The following is a 21,886-nucleotide window of genomic DNA, read 5'->3' on the forward strand; positions in this document are numbered from 1 at the left end:
TTCAAACTGGTTTAAGTGGGCTTGCAGTCTTCTCTAGCCTTTTGGCTTCTTAGGTCAAGTTTTCCTCCTTGGAGAGGTTCTTAAGGATACTGATTGAATCTCCCTCTTCATCCAAACCTTTCACACACAACCACCTACAATTCCTTTAATCCTTCTTGTTAGCCTTTTCATGTTATTTTACTCTCTAAACAAGAAAACAGCTCAAATTTGATTCATGCAAAAAATATGTACTTTTTTTGCTATATAATGAGGCAGAAATAGAGACGATTAGGATGGAGAGCTTAAGGGTTCCTTTGGATACCACCCAAAACTATTTGCATATAATGTTTATGCTAATGGGTTTAAGGTTAAAGACAATTATTTGCACAGTGTTTTGTTAAAATAAGATTATTTTCAAATGCTATTGTTCCATAACAATTTGGACACCCAATTTAGGGACATTTTTATTAAACTTATTATAGTGGAGAGTGTCGAGGCAATTTCGCTTCCCCTCTTTTTCATGAGTGAAGAGCCAACTCATAGCCGAGATTGTCTTATTCATTTAACTCATATGAAATGGAACAAAAGAGGGGCTGTGAAATTACTTTCGCTAAGTTGCCTAGACACTCCCTAATGAAATTTTTATTCTAAATGCACTAATAATATGGTAAACAAGAAAGTTTTATTCTACTCCGCCATCTACCACCATCTGCTCTTTTCCTTTATCCTTAGCACTTCAGTTTTTAGTCATTCTTACTGGCCGGGTTTCTTGTCTTTAAATAGGCCTATTGGTGATTGAGTGGATTTATAGAATGTGTCTCTAGTTCCTTCTGCCGAGAAAACAACTGAGTCATGGAAAGTTCTTTTTTTTGTTTCTACTTCTAATTTCATTAGTTCAGTCACCGTTCACATATGGTTTCAATGTTGGTTCCATTGATGTGTTAGAATCATTTAACTTAAGAAATGAAGTAAATCTCTTCTCATAGAAGATTACATCCTTAGATTCGATAATTGTATTGATATTAAATAAATTATTAGGTTCTATAACAAGAAGTCTATATGCCTTACAATGATTAGTATATCTTAAAAAAGATGCATTCAATATCCATTTGGCTCAATTTTTTCCATTTAGGTTTAGATCCTTTCATAATCCCTCTACGACCACAAACTTTGAAATACTCAAACTCAAGGGCGCTGATATTCCACCCCCAACCACACCCCCAGTTGACGGCCCACTAACTATAAAACATGTTTCCTACCTACTTTTTACCGCCAAGCAGTCACTCCCTTTTTCTTTCCTATTCTACGATAAAATCACCCCCTCTACTCTACAGCCATACAACACTTCATCAAGCAAGGTAGGCCCTACCATAGGATAATCCAAACTATCCATTTGATAATCCACAACATAAATAGGTTGCACCCCAAAATATCATTTCCAAGGGATGATCCTAGCCCTCCGATCTAAAGAGAAAATGCAAGTTATGGAAACCTCTTTAGATCGAAGGGCTAGGATCAGCCTTTGGAAATGATATTTTGGAGTGCAACCTATTTACATTGTGGGCCATTGAATGGATGGTTTGGATCATCCTATGGTGTGGCCCACCTTGCTCACAGATTAAAACAAATTAATTGGGCCCACCAACCGCTCATGCATTTTGGAGAGAGAGAGACCGGATTAGAGTAGTGTCGTACCGGTAAAAAGTAGATAGGAAACCTGCTTTATGGGTCACATCTGTGGCCTACCTTTATCAGCATGATACTTAGGAATCGACTTTAATTTAAACATATCATATATTTTTCTAATATTCCAACAAATGTAAACATATTTAACTCATTTAATTCAAACAAAATTAAACATATTCTTATTAATAATGTTACTAGTGACAAGATTCTTTCGATATTCTATTACATAATGGAAATTTGGTCAAAAGGGTCCAAAAAATAGCGGAAATAGTGAAATGGTACCCCCACATTTCAAATTTGTGAAATGGGTCCATTTTACTTTTCCTGACATGTTTTTTTTACCTGAATACCCCCCAGGCGGTTTTGTTTATTTAAAAAATATTCGGCTCTTATTTGTTGGGCCTGGAAGGGGTTACCAAGTCAGGAAAATGGGGGTATCGCATATGAAAATGAGGTAACTAAGAGATGAAATGGGGTTATCACACCTGGAAAATTTTCGGTTCATGTCTGTTGGGCCTGGAAGGGGTTACCAGGTCAAGGAAAATGAGGGTATCACACCTGAAAAATTTTCGGTTCATGTCTGTTGGGCCTAGAAGGGGTTACCAGGTCAAGGAAAATGGGGGTATTACATATGAAAAATGGGATTCTCACATATGATACTGGGGTTATCACACTTGGAAAATTTTTGGTTCTTATCTGTTAGGCCTAGAAGGGTTACCAGGTCAAGGAAAATGGGGGTATCACATATGAAAATGGGGTGACCAAGAGATGAAATGGGATTATCACACCTGGAGAATTTTTGGTTCATGTCTGTTGGGCCTGGAAGGGGTTACCATGTCAAGGAAAATGGGGTTCTCACATATGAAACTGGGGTTATCACACTTGGAAATTTTTTGGTTCTTATCTATTGGGCCTGGAAGGGGTTACCAGGTCAAGGAAAATGGAGGTATTACATATGAAAATGGGGTGACCAAGAGATGAATTGGGGTTATCACACCTGGAAAATTTTCAGTTCATGTCTGTTGGGCCTGGAAGCGGTTACAAGGTCAAGGAAAATGGGAGTATCACATATGACAATGGGGTGACCAAGAGATGAAATGGGAGTGTCACATATAAAAATTTAGAAATTACCAGGGATGGAGGGGGCCTCTATTATCACTTTACCATATCAGGCAGAGTTATGCCAAACTGTGGGACCCACTATAATAACTTAGCAATTGATCCATTACCGTTTCAAAAATAGGGTGACTTCTACTCCAAAAAATTAATAAGTGTATATGAATACAGCCACTGTTTACAAAATAACAAAAAAATTCGTAAGAGTATATGACTACATAAAAAAAAATCATATACAACTTCTTCTCAAAAAAACCCACACCCTTACGCAAAGAAGGAAGCTTGACAAGGTACGCCTGACATCGTGAGTATTGGTGCAGAAGGTCCAATAACAGTTTTGTCGAGGTTCGGTCCGACAACGGGAGGTTCTTTGCAACTTCTTCTATTGTGACCAAGTTGTCGGCATCGGGTACACTTGTAATGTAATTCACCTTTTAATGTATCAACTTCTATCTCTTGGGCTCCAACAAACATGCCATCTACTTTCATTGGCCCACTACTGTCACTCAGAATTGATTGAATACCACGTCTGATAGGAAAGCCTCCGTTGATAGGCTGAGCAGTTGGACTAAAAACGATGTTTTCATGATGATCATCTTCATCCTCGTCCTTCTCCTCGTAATCATAATCATCATCATTATCATTTCTTTCTTCTTCATAATCTAAATTCCTTACACAGAAATTATTTTCAAAAACATTATTGACGTCCACTTCATAATCTCCAACATTTTGTAACTCATCTATACATCCGGTAACATGGTTAGCATGCAAACCACTTGCCAATGTTTCATTTAAGTCAAATCGAGACCTGTATAGTTCGAAAATATATAATTAGCCTCAATCCATATGATTAATTCATAATTTGAACTATAGAAGTCTTGAAAGATTACCAAAGAACAAAAATACCTTATGCTGCGTTGATCTCCAACATTTTGTAACTCATCTATACCTCCGGTAACATGGTTAGCATGCAAACCACTTGTCAATGTTTCATTTAAGTCAAATCGAGACCTGTATAGTTCGAAAATATATAATCAGCCTCAATCCATATGATTAATTCATAATTTGAACTATGTAAGTCTTGAAAGATTACCAAAGAACAAAGGTACCTTATGCTGCGTTCTCCTGGACCACCTCCTATACTGGTATCAAGGATCTCTTCACTTACAAATTCACTTTCGTAGTCGTTTTGCAAATCAATTTCAAAACGCGGGCAAAGTTTGACATTTTCCCGTTTGCGTACACGTTCTTGGAGCGGAATTGAAGTAGATGGAATGTTAGGATTAATAGAGGTTCTACTAATACAAACATTGTTTGGGGGAAGCATTGACGAATTCAATGAATTAATACCGTTCTCACTTATGGTTTTTGTTGTATATTGTCACAGAATTGAACATGTCTATGTCAAACATCCTTAATATTGTTTGAAAGACATCATCATCATCAACGTCGATTAAAGTGATTATGTATGGATCAACAACGTATCGACATTTGATCGATAGTAAAATATTCCTTTATGTTATACCAATTCTTCTTTGGATTGCACTTTGAAATTCATCAGAATTAATTCGGCGGAGAACCGATAACAATGTCTTCCCCCCCCCCGACATAGTCCCAAGAAACCTCATCCTTCAAATGTTCATCATAGTGTAAAAGAAGAGAAACCATTGATTCGGGCATTTTTCTATAATTTTACACAGGGGTTCTAAACTCTCTAACATAAACTTCAAGACTTTAAAAGGGGCTATAAAGTTGTGGCTTAATGGAGCTTATCTATGGAGTTTTCAATTGGACAGATTGGAATAAAATAGGGTGATGGACTAACAGGTGGTTTCCAGTACCTATATGGGGGTTTTCTATGAGATTATCAAAGCCAAAAAATAAGGGATTATTTTTTGGATAATCCCTTAGACAACCCTAATCACGGCAGTTATGAAATACCTAGCAAGGGTTCAACTCAATGGTAGGGCCATCAAACATTAATAACACTTATCAACCCTTATAAACCCTTAGACAACCCTAATCACGACAGTTATAAAATATAAAGCAAGGGTTCAACTCAATGGTAGGGCCATCAAACATTAATAACACTTATGAACCCTTATAAACCCTTAATACACCCTTAATACACCATCATAAAAAGACAGAGTTATCTAACACATTAAATGAGATATTAGGGGCTACAAGCACAAACCCTAAGAGGACAAAAATAAAACTCACATTTTTCTCCTTTTTTTTGTTCTAGGCGTTATTGGGGATTGGGGAAGGTAAAGGGTTGGTAGAAAAAGAAGGGAACACCTTTTTATCCATTTTTTATGGCTTAACATGTATTTTGAGGGTGCAAGGGTATTTCGGTCAAAAACCTTGTCAGGAAAAGCAAAATGGAACCCTTTGACAAGTTTGAAATTCAAGGGGTCCATCTCACTATTTCAGATATTTTGAGGTACCGTTTGACCAAATTCCCTTACATGATAAACATCGGTAGGAGTGGACTATTTTCCTGATGTGAACTCAAGTTCAGTACTTTTTCCTGACTATAGCAGCATAAGAGTTGTCCATGTAGAGAATGCTTCAATCCACAAATAATTCATAGGTTGAAAATAAACTACCGTCCTTATAGACATCTCTCGTGGTGGCTGAATAGATCTACCAAGTGCCTTCATCTTCGAGAACATTCAGCTCAGATGTCATGGCTACAATTTTTTTTTCTTGTGATTATAACTTTATCTTGAGAAGTCAGCATTTACTTTTGTATTGGTAGGTTTGTCACAATGGAAACAAGTGCTTTTCTTTTTCTTATTCTTGTTAGAAATCTAAAATGAATGTTAGTTCCTATTCCAATTATTTCTGTTGGATTGATAGGATTGTTTAAAACCTTTAATATTTCCATCATATGTATATTGGAGGAAAGAGAAAAGAGTAAGTCTAAACTGAAGGGAGCCCCTGCAAAAAAGAGGTGAAAGGGCTCCCCCATTGGCTGCACATCACCGTCATGTTTGACTTTTCAACCGTTATTAATGCATGTTTGCAAGGGCTCCCTTCAGCCTAGAATTCCTCAAGAGAGAAATGCTCACCATCTTATGCACTAACTAAATAGACCTTGATACTTCAGATTTTACAAATCCATCAAGACACCATGTTTATATGAGGGGGCACGAGTATTTAAAAAGTTATATTTGATTTATATGTGTCATGCTGTAGGCAGTAAATGAATATCACTGGTTATTTTAGGAGTCCATCACAATGGGGATGTAGCTCACATGGTAGAGCGCTCGCTTTGCATGCGAGAGGTACGGGGTTCGATACCCCGCATCTCCACAAATTCTACCTTTTACCATTTTTCCCCTCACATTTTCAACCGAATGTTTTCCTTTTCAAGGAGTCGATTTCGGCCGAAATACCGGAAACCGCTGCTTCATCACGTTTTCTATGTTTTGTCCGAATTGAATTTTTGTTATGCTCCTTCCCCCACTTTTTTAGGTAGCTTGTGCCACGTGTATATCTAACATCCGTTGATTTTTTGTAGTCGTTTTTTCCCCCTCACGCATGAGATGTCCTACTACAAGCTACCAAGATCAAGTGGGTGGGGATCCAAAGTAGGGCCAATCAGATGATCGGTTGAGATCAAACAAAAGGTGGGCCCACTACGTAACAGTTTTATGTCTTATTGTATTTCATAATTTTCATTCCACTCACACCTAGTCCTGATTGAATTACACTATTAATACACAAGAGGTATTGTAATACAATGGAGTGCCTACAATATGACACAGTGGACCCATCTTAGATTGATCTGAACCAAGGCCTTTAAAATGGACGGTTCAGATCAACCTAAGGTGAACTGAGTTTTTTGCTTTAGATTTCCTTCTAGGAGACTTAGCTGTGAACTGCTGGAGATCATGAAGCATTCCTCTCAATAGATAACATTTATTCAAATCCCAAGCAAGAATTAGCAACTCCTGCATCTCTAAGGCTGCTTTTAGATTGGTGGAATCAGAAATCCGAATTGGAATCCTATTCTGATTCCTATTTTGATTCCCTTTTAAACAGAATAAAAAACCCAAATTTATTTAAAAAAATTTCTAATAAAAAATTCAATCCAACTGGGGTAGGATTAGAATTAGAATTAGAATTCAGCTCTTGGGTCCAAAGCCGGATATCATTAAACTGGGTGATAAATGAGCTAATAACAGGGTCTCCTTGCCTTAGCTCTCAACAACACTACTAGGTTTTTGGATTGCTGGAATTAGGGGTTGGAATCACGATCTGATTCCAATTCAACATCTGATTAAAAAATAGAACGGAATCAAGATGCGGGAATCTGTTTCCCACCCCAAAATAAGGCGTTTGAATCAGCATCATATTCCTACTGTGGGTTTGGTTTTGAAAAGATGCTTAAAACAAATTTTATGCCCATTTCCACTTGATAATTGGTGCAAAATTTGTTTTATGCCCATTTTACGTCAAAGAAACAGGCCCCTACTGAAAACACAATGGTGTCAATTTATCAAATAACGATGTGTAAGGAATTTATTTAACTGAGTCTTGCTATCGTTGTTGAAACTGGCTTTGCATTCATCCTTGAACACAAGCCAATTCAAATTACTCTTCAAATAGCCGTTAAAGAAGAATTCCTACCAAATATGGGTAGGATCCAAATCTCTTTTAGCTGTGAAGATAATTAAAGGAAATTTCTGCTCTTTATGAATTACACAGTGATACTTTTTATAAAATCTTCACTTCAGTGATACTTTCTATAAAATCTTCACTTGTATTAAAATTTATGTAAGATTATGGCTTCCTATGTGTACTCACAAATGGGTTAACACTGGTAAGTTTTGAAGGACGATTAAGGTAACTCAGAGTGTATCCTATACAATTTTGTAGACTAAACAGTTTGGTACTTCCATATAGAAATGCACAAATTGTTATCATGACAGAAAATTAATAACAAAATTTGGTTCACAGAATGGTGACAAAACTACTGCTCTGAAAATTGGACATGGTGGGTGTTTTTTCTAGTCTTAAAGCTCGATAATCTTGACGACTGAAGACTCCCCGACCTTCTGGAAGACTACCACTTGATCGCTAGGCTTCACTAAACCCACCATCTTAGCGTGATTCAGAGCAAGTTTGAGTCCAGACTCTTCATTGGAACCAACCACAGTAGCCTGCCAAATAAAGCTAGTAATTGAATGAATGCTGTTGACTATTGCAGAAATATAATACACTATGCTATGTAGGCCTTGGAGTTTTCTTACCAATATATCCTATTACATTCAATTCTTCATAGATAAAACCATTTTCTGGACAAAAAATAAAAGGTGAACAACATTGGCCATCTCGTGTCCCTTTTTTCCCTCATTCAATACTACATAGATCCGCCAGGATTTATTCCTCAGAGGAGAAAGGGAAGGATGGCAGGCTAAAGAGGACTATTTATGGACTCAAACAATCACCTAGAGCTTGGTTCCAAACGTTCAGTGATGCCATTCTAGAGATTGGAAAGAACAGGAGCTTTGTAAATCATACATTATTTGTGAAGAAAATGAAGACATGTATGATAGATCTTACAGTCCATGTTGATTATAATGTTCTAATGAGTGATGACTAGAGGGAATAAAGAAATTGAAACAGTACTTGCAGAATGTGTTCGACAAAAAAACATGGCCATTTAAGATACTTCTTTGGAATTGAAGTAGACTGATCTTCTTATGATGTTCCCTTGTCATAGAGGAAATGTGTTAGATCTCCTTGCAAAGTCAGGCAATTTTGGAGTGAAACCAATTGATATACCTATGGCATTTAATCATCATCTGTAAGCAGACGATGATAAACTTCTTGCAAATCTAAGAAAATATCAAGAAATTGTTGGTAAGTTGATATATCTTACCATCACTAGATCTGACCTAACTTACGCTATGTGTCTGGTCAGCAAGTTCTTCCATTCCTGAAGGACTTCTCACATAGAAGTTGTTCATCGCATCTTGAGGCATCTCAAATCTAATCCCGGACGTGGTATTGCATATAAGAATAATGTACACATTGAAATCTCAAATCTAGATCTTCAGATGACAGGAGATCAACATCTGGTTATCGTTTCCTTTTCAAAGGTAATTTGGTGAGTTGTAAAAGCAAGAAGCAAAGGATGGCGGCAAGATCTAGTGTAGCAGTAGAATACAGAGCCATGATATTAATTATTAGTTAGCTTTTACTGTGAGTTGGTCTTGTTAAAGGCGCTATTTTTATGACTTGGGTATTCATGTACAGTAATCTATTCTATGGCAATCAAGCTACTATTCATTTAGCCACTAACCCAGTATTTCATGAGTAAACCAAGCATATAGAGGTAGACTCTCACTATGTGTGGGAGAAGGATGAATTTGGTATTATCTTTACTACATATATTCGGTCAATAAATCAATTAGTAGACATATTTACCAAACATTGCTGAGAAATCAACATCAGAATACCATTCAAAAAAGAAAAAGAAAAAAAAGAAATCAACATCAGAATTTAATTCCAAGCTAGGAAAGATTGACATCCATTTCCCAGCTTGAGAGGGAGCCTCGGAGAATAATCATTTTATGTAGTTTTAATTAAGCACTTAATGCGTACCACATTAGGATTTGCTAGAATAGGATAGATCCCTCTTACTGCAAGACATTGCCTAGCCTGCATCATCATTGCAATGTTACTTTCTTTGTCAGAAATTAAAAAGCGATGAAAAGTTTCCAAAATTTTAAAGGCTACATAGAAAATTCCAATAAATATATCTGTCCTAAACCCAGCTTAGAAACCTTCGTACCTGTGATGTACCAGAGAAAGTCCATTTCAATGAATTTGTCTTAAGACGTGGGATCACGACAGCCAATACAGGCACTGTAGGTCTATATTTTGCAATCAACCTACAAATACATATGAAGTTCAGTAGATCATCCAGTATTTATATTCATGCCAATTCATGGAAAATAGTAATTTGGAGATAAATAGTTTCTAAACGAGTACCTCGCGGCTCTCCCAGATGAGGTGAAGACAACAATCACGGCAGCTTTGACCTTAATTGCAGCACGCACCTTTAGGAAACAAAAAAATTAGAATGCATATCACAATTCATCTCATTAGAGTTTAGACTCCAGAGGACGGAATGGCATTGGACATAGCAGATTAGATATTTATATACCGCTGATGAAGCAACAGATTCCGCATGTGACATTGGTTCTCCAACATGATTGACAATTCTCTTGAAATGAAGAGAATGGTTGTACACATTTTCAGCCTACAGAATGGTTATTTAGAGTTAGCCAGATTAGTTATATTATACACACATTGATTCAGAATTTGAAGCAAATGCAGCATATATAATGGTTATTTAGAGTCAACCAGAATAGTGAATCATGCAAACATCGATTCAGATTTTGAGGCAAATGCCTGTGAAATTTGAAATTTAGGTTCCGGTGTCAGTTTCGGCAAAAATTCGGTAAAAAAACAAATTTCGGTTGTGGCAGATTTTTTTTCCGAAATTGCCGAAATTTGAGAATTTTGGGCTGAAATTTCCGTAAAAAGTGGAATTTTTGAAAAAAAAATTAAAAAAAAAAAATTTGGCCAAAATTTCGGCTGAAATCTGGGCTGACACCGAATTAAAGTACTTTCGTCTTTAGGTGTCAGCCCCAGCCGAAATCCGAAATTTTGGTATTACCAATACATCATTCAACATCAAGTTCTATATTGGAAAAATACTTACTTCAGCACATATTCTACCGACGGTTTTTATTGTTTCAACAGGATAGAGACCTCGAAGTGTCTCTGCACCTAATAAAATGCCATCAGTCCCTGCACAGAGAGAAGGAAATGAAGCTCTTAGTTATAAGGAATTTGAAACATTAGGAAAAGAAAAACAGATTCGAGCAAGGCAAGAATTTATTGACCATCAAGTACAGCATTTGCTACATCAGTTGCTTCTGCACGAGTTGGGCGTAGATTATCGGTCATGCTATCAACCACTCGAGTAATTATGGCAGGTTTTCCAGCCATGTTGCACTTATGAATGGCAGACTTCTGAAATAAGAATACCTGGGATAGAGGGATCAAGGACATTAGTAGGGAACACCATTTCAGATATAAGGCTAAAATCAGAGCAAACAAAAAACTTTCATGTTGCATTTCATGTTTGTATGAAAGAAGGCAAGATAAAAGCTAGCGAAATGAAGTCTTTCAGAGATACTTCTTAAGATGCTTTAAATTCATTCACAGAATATGCTCCGTTGAGTCGCCAAGATTGGTGGTGGTAGCTTCTATGTGGAAGGAGGTAGGTGATGGTGGGATTAGAGTACATAAACCATTGGATAGTGCTTGATGGTTTCCTCATTCCCTACCTGTAACGACTACCCTCGTTAAATCTATAAAGTTATTTTTAAAACTGTAAATTCTAGACCATTGAATCAAAATTTAGGGTCGAGATTATCGATTTGTTTCGTCTTTCCTTGATTATCTTGGATCAAACGAGTTGAAAATCAAGGGCCCTAATTTAATTCAATAAATATATAAAATGGCTACTAATTATAGGATTTTTCTTGGAAATTCTTGTATATGGAAAAACAAGTTAAAAGTGACGAATAAATAGCAAGTAAGAGAGTTCCACGTTTTCCCTCTTGTGGGAAAAACGTGTGAACTTTCCTTTTAAAAAAAATAAATCCATTGTTATAGTAGGTCTTGCTATTAAATTGATCTAACGTTCATAAAGCCATTCAATATGCATAATTAGGGTAAGTAATTAGGGTCATTTGATGGTTAAATTAAGAAGGCTAGTAACGTTAAAAAGGAAAAACGGTTGGAAATTTTAAAGAGGGAAATCACGATCCCTAATATTGAAAGAAGAATGGGCAAAACGGAAGATTTATATATGGAAAGTATATTTTGGGGAACCATGATCCTTACTTTGAAACCTAAAAATCTCACTAAATCAATTACACCACCGTATTGTTAAGATCAAAATCAAAGCAAAAAGAAAAGGGGAAAGAATGTCATGATGGGTTTGCAAAGACCCATTATTTTTCTAAGAAGATGGAACTCAAAGGTATCCAAAAGTGATAAGTTCTTAGTTATGCTTGATCGATATAACATTGAGAGATTCACAACATTGTTACTTAAAGACTCTCTCTCTCTCTCTCTCTATATATATATATATATGTGTGTGTGTGTGTATTAGAACCTTGTTTCTAAAAAAATTGTCAAAATACTGACAATCTATGATTGTTTCGAATATTGTCATGGAAAATACCATTTCAAAAAAAATTGTCATGGAAAATATCTTACAAAATCAAAACTACGAGAACTTCAAAATCATGTGAATTTCTGATTTGCTTTTGTCATAAATGCAATATAGTCCAATGAAATATCAACTGGTACTAAATGAAATGCACATTTAACTTCTACATTAGTAGAAAGGATATCAATTGAAATTTCCTCAGCTAACTACACATTTATGATGTACGGTGGAATGATAAAGAGCAATGTTTCTGTGTATACAATCAACCGGTAAAGTAAGAATGTAAATACTGATAATCAGTGATTCCTGCATGTAAAAAACCTAAACCATGAAAAAAGAAATAAAAATTAAGTGGAAATCCCTGGAGTCCATAGAGGCATCTCTGCTTACCTTTTCAGGGGGAAGGTCAATTCCCAAATTTCCACGAGAGAGGATAATGCCATCTGCTTCTTGGAGGATCTCGTCAAAATGCTTCAGACCCTGACAATTTCAACTCATAAAGTAAGATCCGGAGATACTAGAATCTAGAAGGTACAACGAATAAAGAAAAATTCTTAGATAGAAATACTAAAAAATATTTCCATGTAAAATCTTTTCTTCACCTCCACGTTTTCAACTTTGGCAAATATTTGGGTATCATGAAGATTCTGCTTTTTGAGGAAAGCTCTAAGCTGCATAACAATAACATAAGAAATAACATTAAAGAATCCAGTCAAAACACTGCAAAGAAGTCCAATTCTATTTATGAAAGTGTGATAGCTGGTAGGGTTCATATGCATGATAATCGACCACCATAAATTTATCATGTTTAAAGTTATCTTACTGTATGCTGGAATAAGCGACATAACATATGCATGAGAGACAATTACGTGTGTGTCTACTTTTCAGGAACATATAAAACTAAGAATTTAATAAAGGCTACTGATATTCCCACTACCATGTTTTGATGATGAGACAACTTCACCTTGTCTATTATTATTTAACCAGCTGTTAACAGTTATTACAATTCCCAAAAAGCTCTTAGCAGCCAATTAAAAAGAAACGACAAGGTGAGTTCGTCACATCATCAAAATATGGTAAGAGCAACCTTAACAAGGTGAGTTTGTCACATCATCAAACCAGTAAGAGTCCTTCTGTACACACCATTTCATTTGTGTTTTCAATTTGTGACTTTGTGTCCTTCTGTAATTGGTTGAAAATGAAGCACAAGTTTTTCTAGATTTTGTAGTATTCTTTGGTATTTTTCATAATCTAAAAAATTATTTAAAAATAAGAAAATTCATGAGGCTTTCATCTCTCTATAAATACGGGGTAAACAAGGAGGAGAAAAGATAACATCAAATAATGAAAATTCCACCCCTAATCTCTTAGCATCGACTTTCAGCCTTGAAAGATCATTTCAATTACAAGAGGGTTTCGATCTAACCATTGGGAATGCCAATTCCCAACTATGGACTTTGGACTTGAATGGATGGAGAAATAGCAATGACCTCTCTATATTAAACATTTGACTGCCAACCTAAGGGCTTGATCCCAATACATGCATATATCACTTCAAGATGAATTTTGTTTCCTAGATGAGCCACGAACAAGACACTGTTGCAGAGTCAAACCTGGATAACATGTATGGATGTAATGTGCAGTGAAATTACTTTTCCGTATTTATTTTAATGAAATGGATATATCTTAATTTTGAATTCCTTTATTTTTCTTGCAATAATAGCATATCACAAGTAATACAAATATAGCGGTTGAACAAACCCTCATTTGCAGAGTGTACTTCCAGTGTTTCTTTTCATCTATTGAGTAATTCCTAAACATTATGAAAGAATCTCACGTAACAATGAAAAGCTAGTTAGATTAATGTGGACAGAGTAATGCAACTAAGATATACTGTCCTCTGTCTATGTCTTTGTCTATGTCTCTGTGTGTGTGTGTGTGTGTGTGTGTTCCACGTTTAAAAGTGCAAATTACATTGCTCGAGTTCTATAACATTTTGCACGCACTTTAATTTTCATTAATTATTGTTGGGCATTACATGAACTGATTTCTTCGACATAAGGTTTAACATTTAGGAATTTTGGTTAACTGAATGTTCTAACTCAGAATACCTAATACATTCCAAGAGGTGTTATAGCCATGCATAGAATGTTTACTTATTCAGCATTGAAAATACTATATTCATATTATAAACGACAAGTCACCCATACTACAAGATAAGACTATGATTTTAGTTTAGTAGAACAAACTGCATTAAGCCTAAAAAAGAATTGGTTATGAAGATTATTACAACTAAAGCTACTCATACACGACAAAAAAAGAAGGTCAAACATAAAACTCACCTCTCTTACATCCTCTACATGGCGAGTATATGAAAGGGAGATAAAGTCGATATTGTTACGAGACCCCCAGGTTGAAATGACCTGTTCAAGTTACAAAACCAAGAACAAGTAAAATGAAGTGCTCAAGTAATATCAACTAACAACCCAATAAAACTACTGAAATAGACTGCTACATTTTAGAAGAATTAGATCACTATTTACAGAAAAAAAGATAAGTACAGCAAAGTTCAGCCCAAACTTTGGAAGTAGAGAAACGATTAGAAGTTCTTTCATGTAAGCTTTCATTTTTGGTGAATTGATAATTTGATCTTTTTATCTTATTGAAAAATAATTAGATTTATGTATAACATCAAGAAACTGACATTTTTAGCCTTAAAGATATTTTCTTCTTCTTCTTTTTTCCTGTTTTTTAGATGATGAACATGTGAATGTATTTAAGCACAAGGGTTGTTCACAAAAAGAAGCTTTTCAAGTAGCACAAGATTTTATCAAACCACTTAAACATTTATGAATTGGATTTTAAATAAATTAGTAGCATAAAAGTCAAAAAATATTTGGACCTCGATTCTAATAGTCAACAATTCAAAAAGAAAACCATCATTTAAATTTTACATCATTATTCATGTTGTCAAATAAGAAAGGCCCATACTGTTGCGCAAACAGTTTTTTAGAATTTTCTAGGAAACTATTTGGAAATTTAAGGAATCATTCGATTTGGGCATCTTTGTGGAAAATATGTCTCAATAAATATTGTAGATAAGTGAAGGCTGTTTCTGTTTTATCACATTTTTGCTCCTGTTAAATATTCCTTAAAGCCTACCCATCTGTTTTTTACGTGGATTTGTTGATCAGAGAGATCACTAGGGTTTGTAGATTGAGGTTGAGAGCATGTGCATGCAAATTAAATATTCCAGAAGATTCTAGAGCAGAAAGCATTGAAGCTAGCAAGTATCAAAGAGAGGCAAATTATCCACAGATCCAAGTATATGCAAAATTATCTAAGCAGCAGTATGACACTGAAGGAAATAAACGTTATTTCATGTATAAATGGGAATTAGATTGTATTTGGAAGGTATTTATGCTTTTCCATGTCATGTAAAGTTTTATCATTTATACAGAGCAAGGTTTCAAATTTCGCTTTCGGTATTAGTTTTGGTCACCACTGAAAACAAAATATTGTGATTTCGGAGGAAAATCTGGCCGAAATCATGTTAAATTGGTTAAAAATTCATTTTTAAAAAATTTCCAATTTCCAGTGGAAGTCTTTAAAATTTCGGGGAAATCTTGTAAATAAGCATGAAAACAAAATCTCTGCGGAAATTTCACTGATTTTTTGGCAGATTCTTTTAAAATTTCAATTCTACGTAAATTTCTGGGCTTCAACCGAAACCGACACATTTTAGCCGAAACGGCCGAAATTTTAAACCATGATACAGAGTAATAGCCTACAGTGGGAACTATTCCATTCAATCGGGGCAAGGAATGCAGGTTGGCGGCTACTTCCGGGCCATTATCACTTGCGGACGCGAGGTACCTCTATGTACTACCTTTCAAAATGCTGAATCGTACAAGCAGCGAATGAATATAATCAGAGTCGTCAATTAAATCAGGAAAGTTTTCCTTTCTAACATCACTCCTTTTTAATATCTGACAACACATTGGTGTTCTGAAGTACGACAAATGCCGGTCTACTGATCTTTTTCAATGATAAATTGTAAAAAATAACACTAGCGTTGCTTAGCTACCAAAAGGGGTAAGAAAAATTTTCAGGTTTTGGATTGAGTTCAATAAAGGAAGCCATGACATAGAGGATGATAGAGAGATAATGAGTTTGGAAGTTATAATACAAATGCAGAAGGGAAAGGATGAGCACAGATGGTATCAGAAAAATTCTATATTTAATTAATAGTGTATATATATATATATATAGAGAGAGAGAGAGAATAGTGTGAGAGATTTGATAGTTGGACTTAATCCATTTTTATGGAATAGGGAGTGGCCAAAGAAGGAGAAAATTTATCAGCTCCCAACATTAAATTGTATGTAACTATTAGCAAGTACATAGTGGTTTCAATAGAATAATGGTATCAAACAATTTCCCTGCTCAAGCAAAATCATTCATCACACTTACAAAATTATCACACCATTGAAAATTATAGATGAATCAAGTTAAATCGATACTCTCCTCTAGCTAACAAGCAAAATAGAGGTACGAAATAATGGCTCAAAAGGAATTTTATCGACAAATGTTGGCTGAACTCACAATGAATAATAGTGAAAAGGGATGGGCACAATATTATGATGTAATTCAACTAAACCATGATAGATATTCAACTTTAATAGAGAAGAACAATATGGTACTTGAAAATGCAACATGACTGACAAAGTATGCTACTATAATAAGATTTAACATTTGCATCATTTATGATAGCAACAAAAGAAGTAAAAAATTACCTTCTTATCAACCTCAGTCAGAGTAGGTAAATTGATACGGACTTGGGAGGCATGCATAGTGAAAATAAAGCCAGCAAGTGTAGCACTGTTCTTCACGAGACAAATGACGTCTCGACCATTTTTCTCCAATACCTTCATAAAGAAATTTACAATATTTATAGAAAAACATCTAGAACTTGTATATTGATCAACAACATATTCCACTCAAAGAAAAGTAGTAACCACAAATAAAAGCTTCACCTCGAGCCATACTGATGTTGTCTCGCTTCCAGTAAAAAGATATTGCCCGAGAAAGATGGTGTCACCTTTTTTAACGGCCTATAATACAATATTGAAAAAGTAAAAAAAAACATTAAAGAAGAAAAAAGAACAGGAATAGAGATGTAGGTAACTAATTATGAATCGTATATGAAAATGAAAATTGCATATTTATGTTTCTATAATGATTGAAGTAATGGGTTTACTGTTATAAGGCCATGGGTTTTAAAAAGAAATAGGAGTGACACTTTATAACCAAGACAGAAGTGGCAAATGCCTTAAGGATTATAAGTTATTGTACACAGTGTCAAGGTTTGGCTTATTGAAATGTCGAAAGAATAAATATAACTGCTATTAATAATAGGAAAAATAAGTAAATAACATTGTGAAATTACTGAAAGAGAAAGCTTCTACAAGAATCTTATGCCGTCCAATATTATCCCTAATTACTATGGGTGTGAAGATTGGTTTCTTGACATCGTAGGATCAGAAGCCCATGGAAAACTCCAAGTTCTTCCTGAAATTATTCTTATCATCTGTTTCAGATTCTGAAGGTAAAAAAACACAGAAAGACACCCGACCCCACACCTTACTAAAGGAATGCTACTGCATGAGTCTGGTGTGGACTCCACACTCCAAAGAAAAGCTACAGATGTCATCCTTGGTTCTGTTCAATTAAAAATTATCAGGCAATCAACCCCCCCGCCCCACACCAAAAGTCTCCACACTTGCTTCCCCTGAGGAAAATCATCACATCTGCCACCATAACAACACACATGGCATGGAGATTGACGACTTCGCCGAAAATACCCAGAGGGCAAGATGGGACAATTTCCCAATCAAATTCAAACCCAATTGGAAGGCAAATCACCCAGATGTAAAGGGTTTTGGACAGAAACACCCAAATCCGACGACGTTCAGAGTTAAAGAGATTGGCTAAGATGTTGGCAATGAAGATTAGATAACTCACATAGAACTCACATTGTTGAAGACGAGCATGGCATTGATGGTGAACTTTCCAGTCGGGTCGCAGACGATGATATACAGATCACCGAAGGAGGTGACTTTGGAGAATTAGTCCTTATCGAGCTTCCATATGGTGAATACAAGGAGCATCATGCAGCAGTATGTGAGGACTCCGACAAATGTGATGATGAGAAGTCCAAAGATCCATCCAGTTTTCTTGAATGTGTATGGAAGTCTGAGAACGCCTGTGCCTACAATGGGTATAAACACGTTGGCGAAAGTTTTTAGTTGAGATGAGAGTTTGGGGGATTCGATGAGAAGAAGGGTGCCTTCTCTTGGGAGATTGTGAGTTTCGGAAGAAGAACTAGCTTCTTTTTCAAAACCCATGGTTTGTATTCTCTATTCTTGTTTCTTTGTTGCAGAGAGAGAGAGAGAGAGAGAGAGAGAGAGAGAGAGAGAGAGAGAGAGATCTGGGTTTGATTTCCTCGTAGTCAAATAGCGATATAAACTCAGAAGCAAAAGAGAGAGAACATTTGGTCAATAATTCTAGCATTTATTTATTGGATGTTTGATGTATTTCATCATGAACAAGCTTGGATAAACCATTTTGCTACAGGCAGTTGTTTTTTAAGGACTGTTTATTTCCAAAAGTATCAAATTACTTTCTTTTCTTCGTGACAGACTGACAGGACATAGCTGGTTTAAGAGCTCTCTCCGCATGTGTGGGATAGAAGAAAAAAAAATAAAATTTGCTTTTTATCCAGAAAATATTTACATCATTTCTGACACCACTTCTCCCAAAGGATTCATATGATTTGAATGGAAGATTATGAATACTTCACAATTCAGAGACCTACTTATTGTTTAGAAAACGAAGAAGAGAACTACTTCAATAACAAAGAGAAAGCAGAATGAAAAATCAACATCAGCGCTGCCCCCTCTTCCAAAACTAAGATCTCAAGCATACCTCTGCAAGTTCAGCATAATTAATAGGTAAGACCTCAGCTGAGGGTTCTTGAGAAAGGTCTGGAGTAAGCGTAACTTGGGCATCGGCCTTCAGCTCAATGGGGTCCCCAGATGTATTGCAAACTTGAATCTCAGGACCCACAGTATCCAGCATAACCTGAAAAAAAAAATGATGAATTAGACACTAAAGCTATGCAAATAAAAAAACCATGACAGATTGACAGCATACAGTAAAATAGATAAGTCACTATATCACATTGAGAGGACCCAACATGGTCTATATTATATCATACTGGGAGGAACCAACATGGTCTCTTGCCAGTGAATTATTAAAAGCATTTTAAGTATGATCTAGTTTTGAATGGAGCTGATTTCTTCGAAGGCAAAGATCTAGATTCCAACTTCTGTTGTGGGTCTGTTTGCCTTAGATTTCTTCAAAGGCAACAATCTATTTGCTTTTACAAAAAGAAGAAGAAGAAGAAGCAAATAGAACTTTTTTTCCCCTCGGGTTATACAGTCCCTAATGCTGAAATAAAAAAACAGCAGAAGAATGTGCTAATTGTGCGGGAAAGAGAGTCGATCTCTTCTTTTTTATTCTGTTTTTTATATTAGCAAACATTAGAAACAGAAACCAATCATAAAATCTGAATGGCCATGGGAAATAATTCCCAACTTACATGAAATTATCAGAGAAAGAAAGAAAAACAGATTAATTTATCTGATTTCTGAACAGAAAAAATTCCTTCAATATCTATATTCCAGCACATCCCTATAATTTCTGGAATTTATTACCCTTACCATAGCCTGTCCTACATCATAAGAAAAAGGATGATTCATCATAATACTTGACAGTTAAGTGGTTTCAAACGAAACATTGAACAAATTGAAATAGCAGTAAAAGAATCATCCATAACATACAATACCTCAGTAGGTTAAGACTTCCATTATTATTAATTTTTTTTATCTCTAGTTTGATCTTTAATTCAGTCTTCATCCATGTTTATTCCTGTAAATTTTCTTTCTATAAGCCTACAACAGTTTTATCCTCTGGGTTTAGTTTTATACCTTCTAGAAAAACCATGCAACTTCTGCAATTTCCTGCAATTTTCAGAACTCTTAGTCTATGATTTAGATTATCCGATTTCTAAAAAAATCCTTCAATATCTATATTCCAGCACATCCCTATAATTTCTGGGGATTTATTACCCTTCCTATAACCTGCCTTACATCATAAGAAAAAAAAGAGAGGAAAAAGGACGAATCATCCTAATACTTATGCTCTGTTCGTTTGAGATTGTGACAACCGATTCTAAGCCTCCTACCGATTATTGGAGTCAAAATTACATTAATTTTGAGTCCAATAATTTGTTTGGCACATACAATCGGTTGTCATAATCTTAAACGAACAGGGCCTTAACAGTTAAGGGGTGGCAAATGAAACACTGAAGAAATCAAAATAGCAGTAAAAGAATCATCCACAACATATAATATCTATATACCTGAACATGAAGCTGCTAAATTACATGCTATACTTTCTATCACTTAATGAAAACTAAGACCAACTTTATTAACGTAGTTTTGGAAGAAGCAAGCCTATAAAATATGTGAATCTTATGTCAACGAAAGGGTATTTAGCACCTTGCAACATCCATGAAATTTCACTAAAATAGACTAAATAGGACATAAATTGCAACTTACAGCACATAGTTTTTTAACATTTTTCACAGCTATCCTCAGTTTGTCAAGAGTTTCCTGGTGGTAGTCATCATTTGACCAAGAGAAATCAAAGCGTGCAACTGTCAATTACAAAATAAAATCACATTAGTCATTGAAATGGAAATAAGTTCCAACTCTGCAATGCATTCTGAGAATCATCCATAAAATCACCTGACATTCCTGCTTTTAGGCATTCTTCAATCACTTCAACAGAGCGTGATTTTGGTCCAAGGGTCCCAACAATTTTGGTCAATGATGGGACAAAAGACTGTAGATTTTAAAGGTCATTAGCACAATTCGGGTTAAAATACTAAAGAATTTGCATGTGTTTTTATGCCATAAACTTTATATAAAGAAAATTTCCAATTATTGGGAAAAAGAGGACCTTGGACACAACATTAAATAAAAAAAACAGAGAAAAATTCAATGTAAAACATAAAATGATGCTCTAACTGAGACCTCTGCTGTAAATGAGAGAGAGAGAGAGAGAGAGAGAGAGAGAGAGAGAGAGAGAGAGAGAGAGAGAGAGAGAGAGAGAGAGAGAGAGAGAGATTACTGGCATGGTGGGTGTGAGAACGGAAACGAGACGCACGGGCTCTTCAACCACCATTTGTCCTCCTTGCATTGTATCGTATCGTATCGGAAGAGAGAAACGAGAAAGGAGTTTGGTTTGGTTTGGTATGATTTTTTTTTGGCGCGGAATTTGGAGAGACAAAGGCCTCTACTTATCGAGGAACTGTTAGAGGTGGGTCCCACCGGGGATTTTTGGCGTTGGAAGGACAGGTAGAGTGTGCTATCTACCAACCTGAATTGCTAAAATGCCCTTCAAACCATTTGTATTGTTAGAGGTTTGATCCCAACCTACCTACCAAAAAAATATGTAAGATAAGTTAAGGGGGATATTTGACTCCTAGTATTCCGATTATGCAGGGTAAACAAAGGACTTAAATTTAATCACCCTATATATGTTCCACATGCACAACTGGCAATGGACTGGATCACTTAATGCATGGCATCATGAAGTATGCATCAAGCACATTTTAGTGGACCCATGTGGAATATTTGGGCATGATTACCTATGGCATGTCACACGAATGATACATTAAAGCACACTTTAGTGGACCCATGTGGGTTG

General features: G+C 35.7%; 1 protein-coding gene and 1 non-coding gene across 2 annotated transcripts; one reads left to right on the forward strand and one right to left on the reverse strand.

Annotated features, from left to right (window-relative positions):
- Window positions 1-6,026: 6,026 nt before the first annotated feature.
- TRNAA-UGC (transfer RNA alanine (anticodon UGC)) lies at window positions 6,027-6,099 on the forward strand. Its single transcript has one exon. It is a non-coding gene; the product is annotated as a tRNA-Ala (tRNA).
- A 1,422-nt stretch (window positions 6,100-7,521) lies between these two features.
- LOC143848610 (pyruvate kinase 2, cytosolic-like) lies at window positions 7,522-21,466 on the reverse strand. The gene is made up of 16 exons (XM_077357584.1): window positions 21,308-21,466; window positions 20,923-21,019; window positions 20,734-20,831; window positions 19,037-19,192; window positions 17,086-17,163; window positions 16,846-16,977; window positions 14,392-14,472; window positions 12,652-12,720; window positions 12,440-12,529; window positions 10,710-10,854; window positions 10,526-10,614; window positions 9,965-10,060; window positions 9,790-9,857; window positions 9,590-9,689; window positions 9,400-9,456; window positions 7,522-7,952 (listed from the first exon to the last, which is right to left on the reverse strand). Exons 1-16 carry the CDS (start codon window positions 21,374-21,376, stop codon window positions 7,806-7,808), a joined length of 1,572 nt encoding a protein of 523 aa, XP_077213699.1. The 5' UTR covers window positions 21,377-21,466; the 3' UTR covers window positions 7,522-7,805.
- Window positions 21,467-21,886: the final 420 nt, after the last annotated feature.

Source organism: Tasmannia lanceolata, unplaced genomic scaffold, assembly GCF_043159265.1.
Source record: "Tasmannia lanceolata isolate RefF3 unplaced genomic scaffold, GAP_Taslan_0.1 ptg000016l, whole genome shotgun sequence".
Taxonomy (NCBI): domain Eukaryota; kingdom Viridiplantae; phylum Streptophyta; class Magnoliopsida; order Canellales; family Winteraceae; genus Tasmannia; species Tasmannia lanceolata.

Excerpts from the sequence above, each read along its gene's own strand:
- LOC143848610 (XM_077357584.1), bottom strand. The coding sequence starts at position 21,376 with ATGCAAGGAGGACAAATGGTGGTTGAAGAGCCCGTGCGTCTCGTTTCC. Across the intron at positions 17,164-19,036 it reads ATTATGCTGAACTTGCAGAG|GCCGTTAAAAAAGGTGACAC; the intron begins GTATGCTTGAGA and ends ATTGTATTATAG. Across the intron at positions 9,457-9,589 it reads CTTTCTCTGGTACATCACAG|GCTAGGCAATGTCTTGCAGT; the intron begins GTACGAAGGTTT and ends ATGATGATGCAG.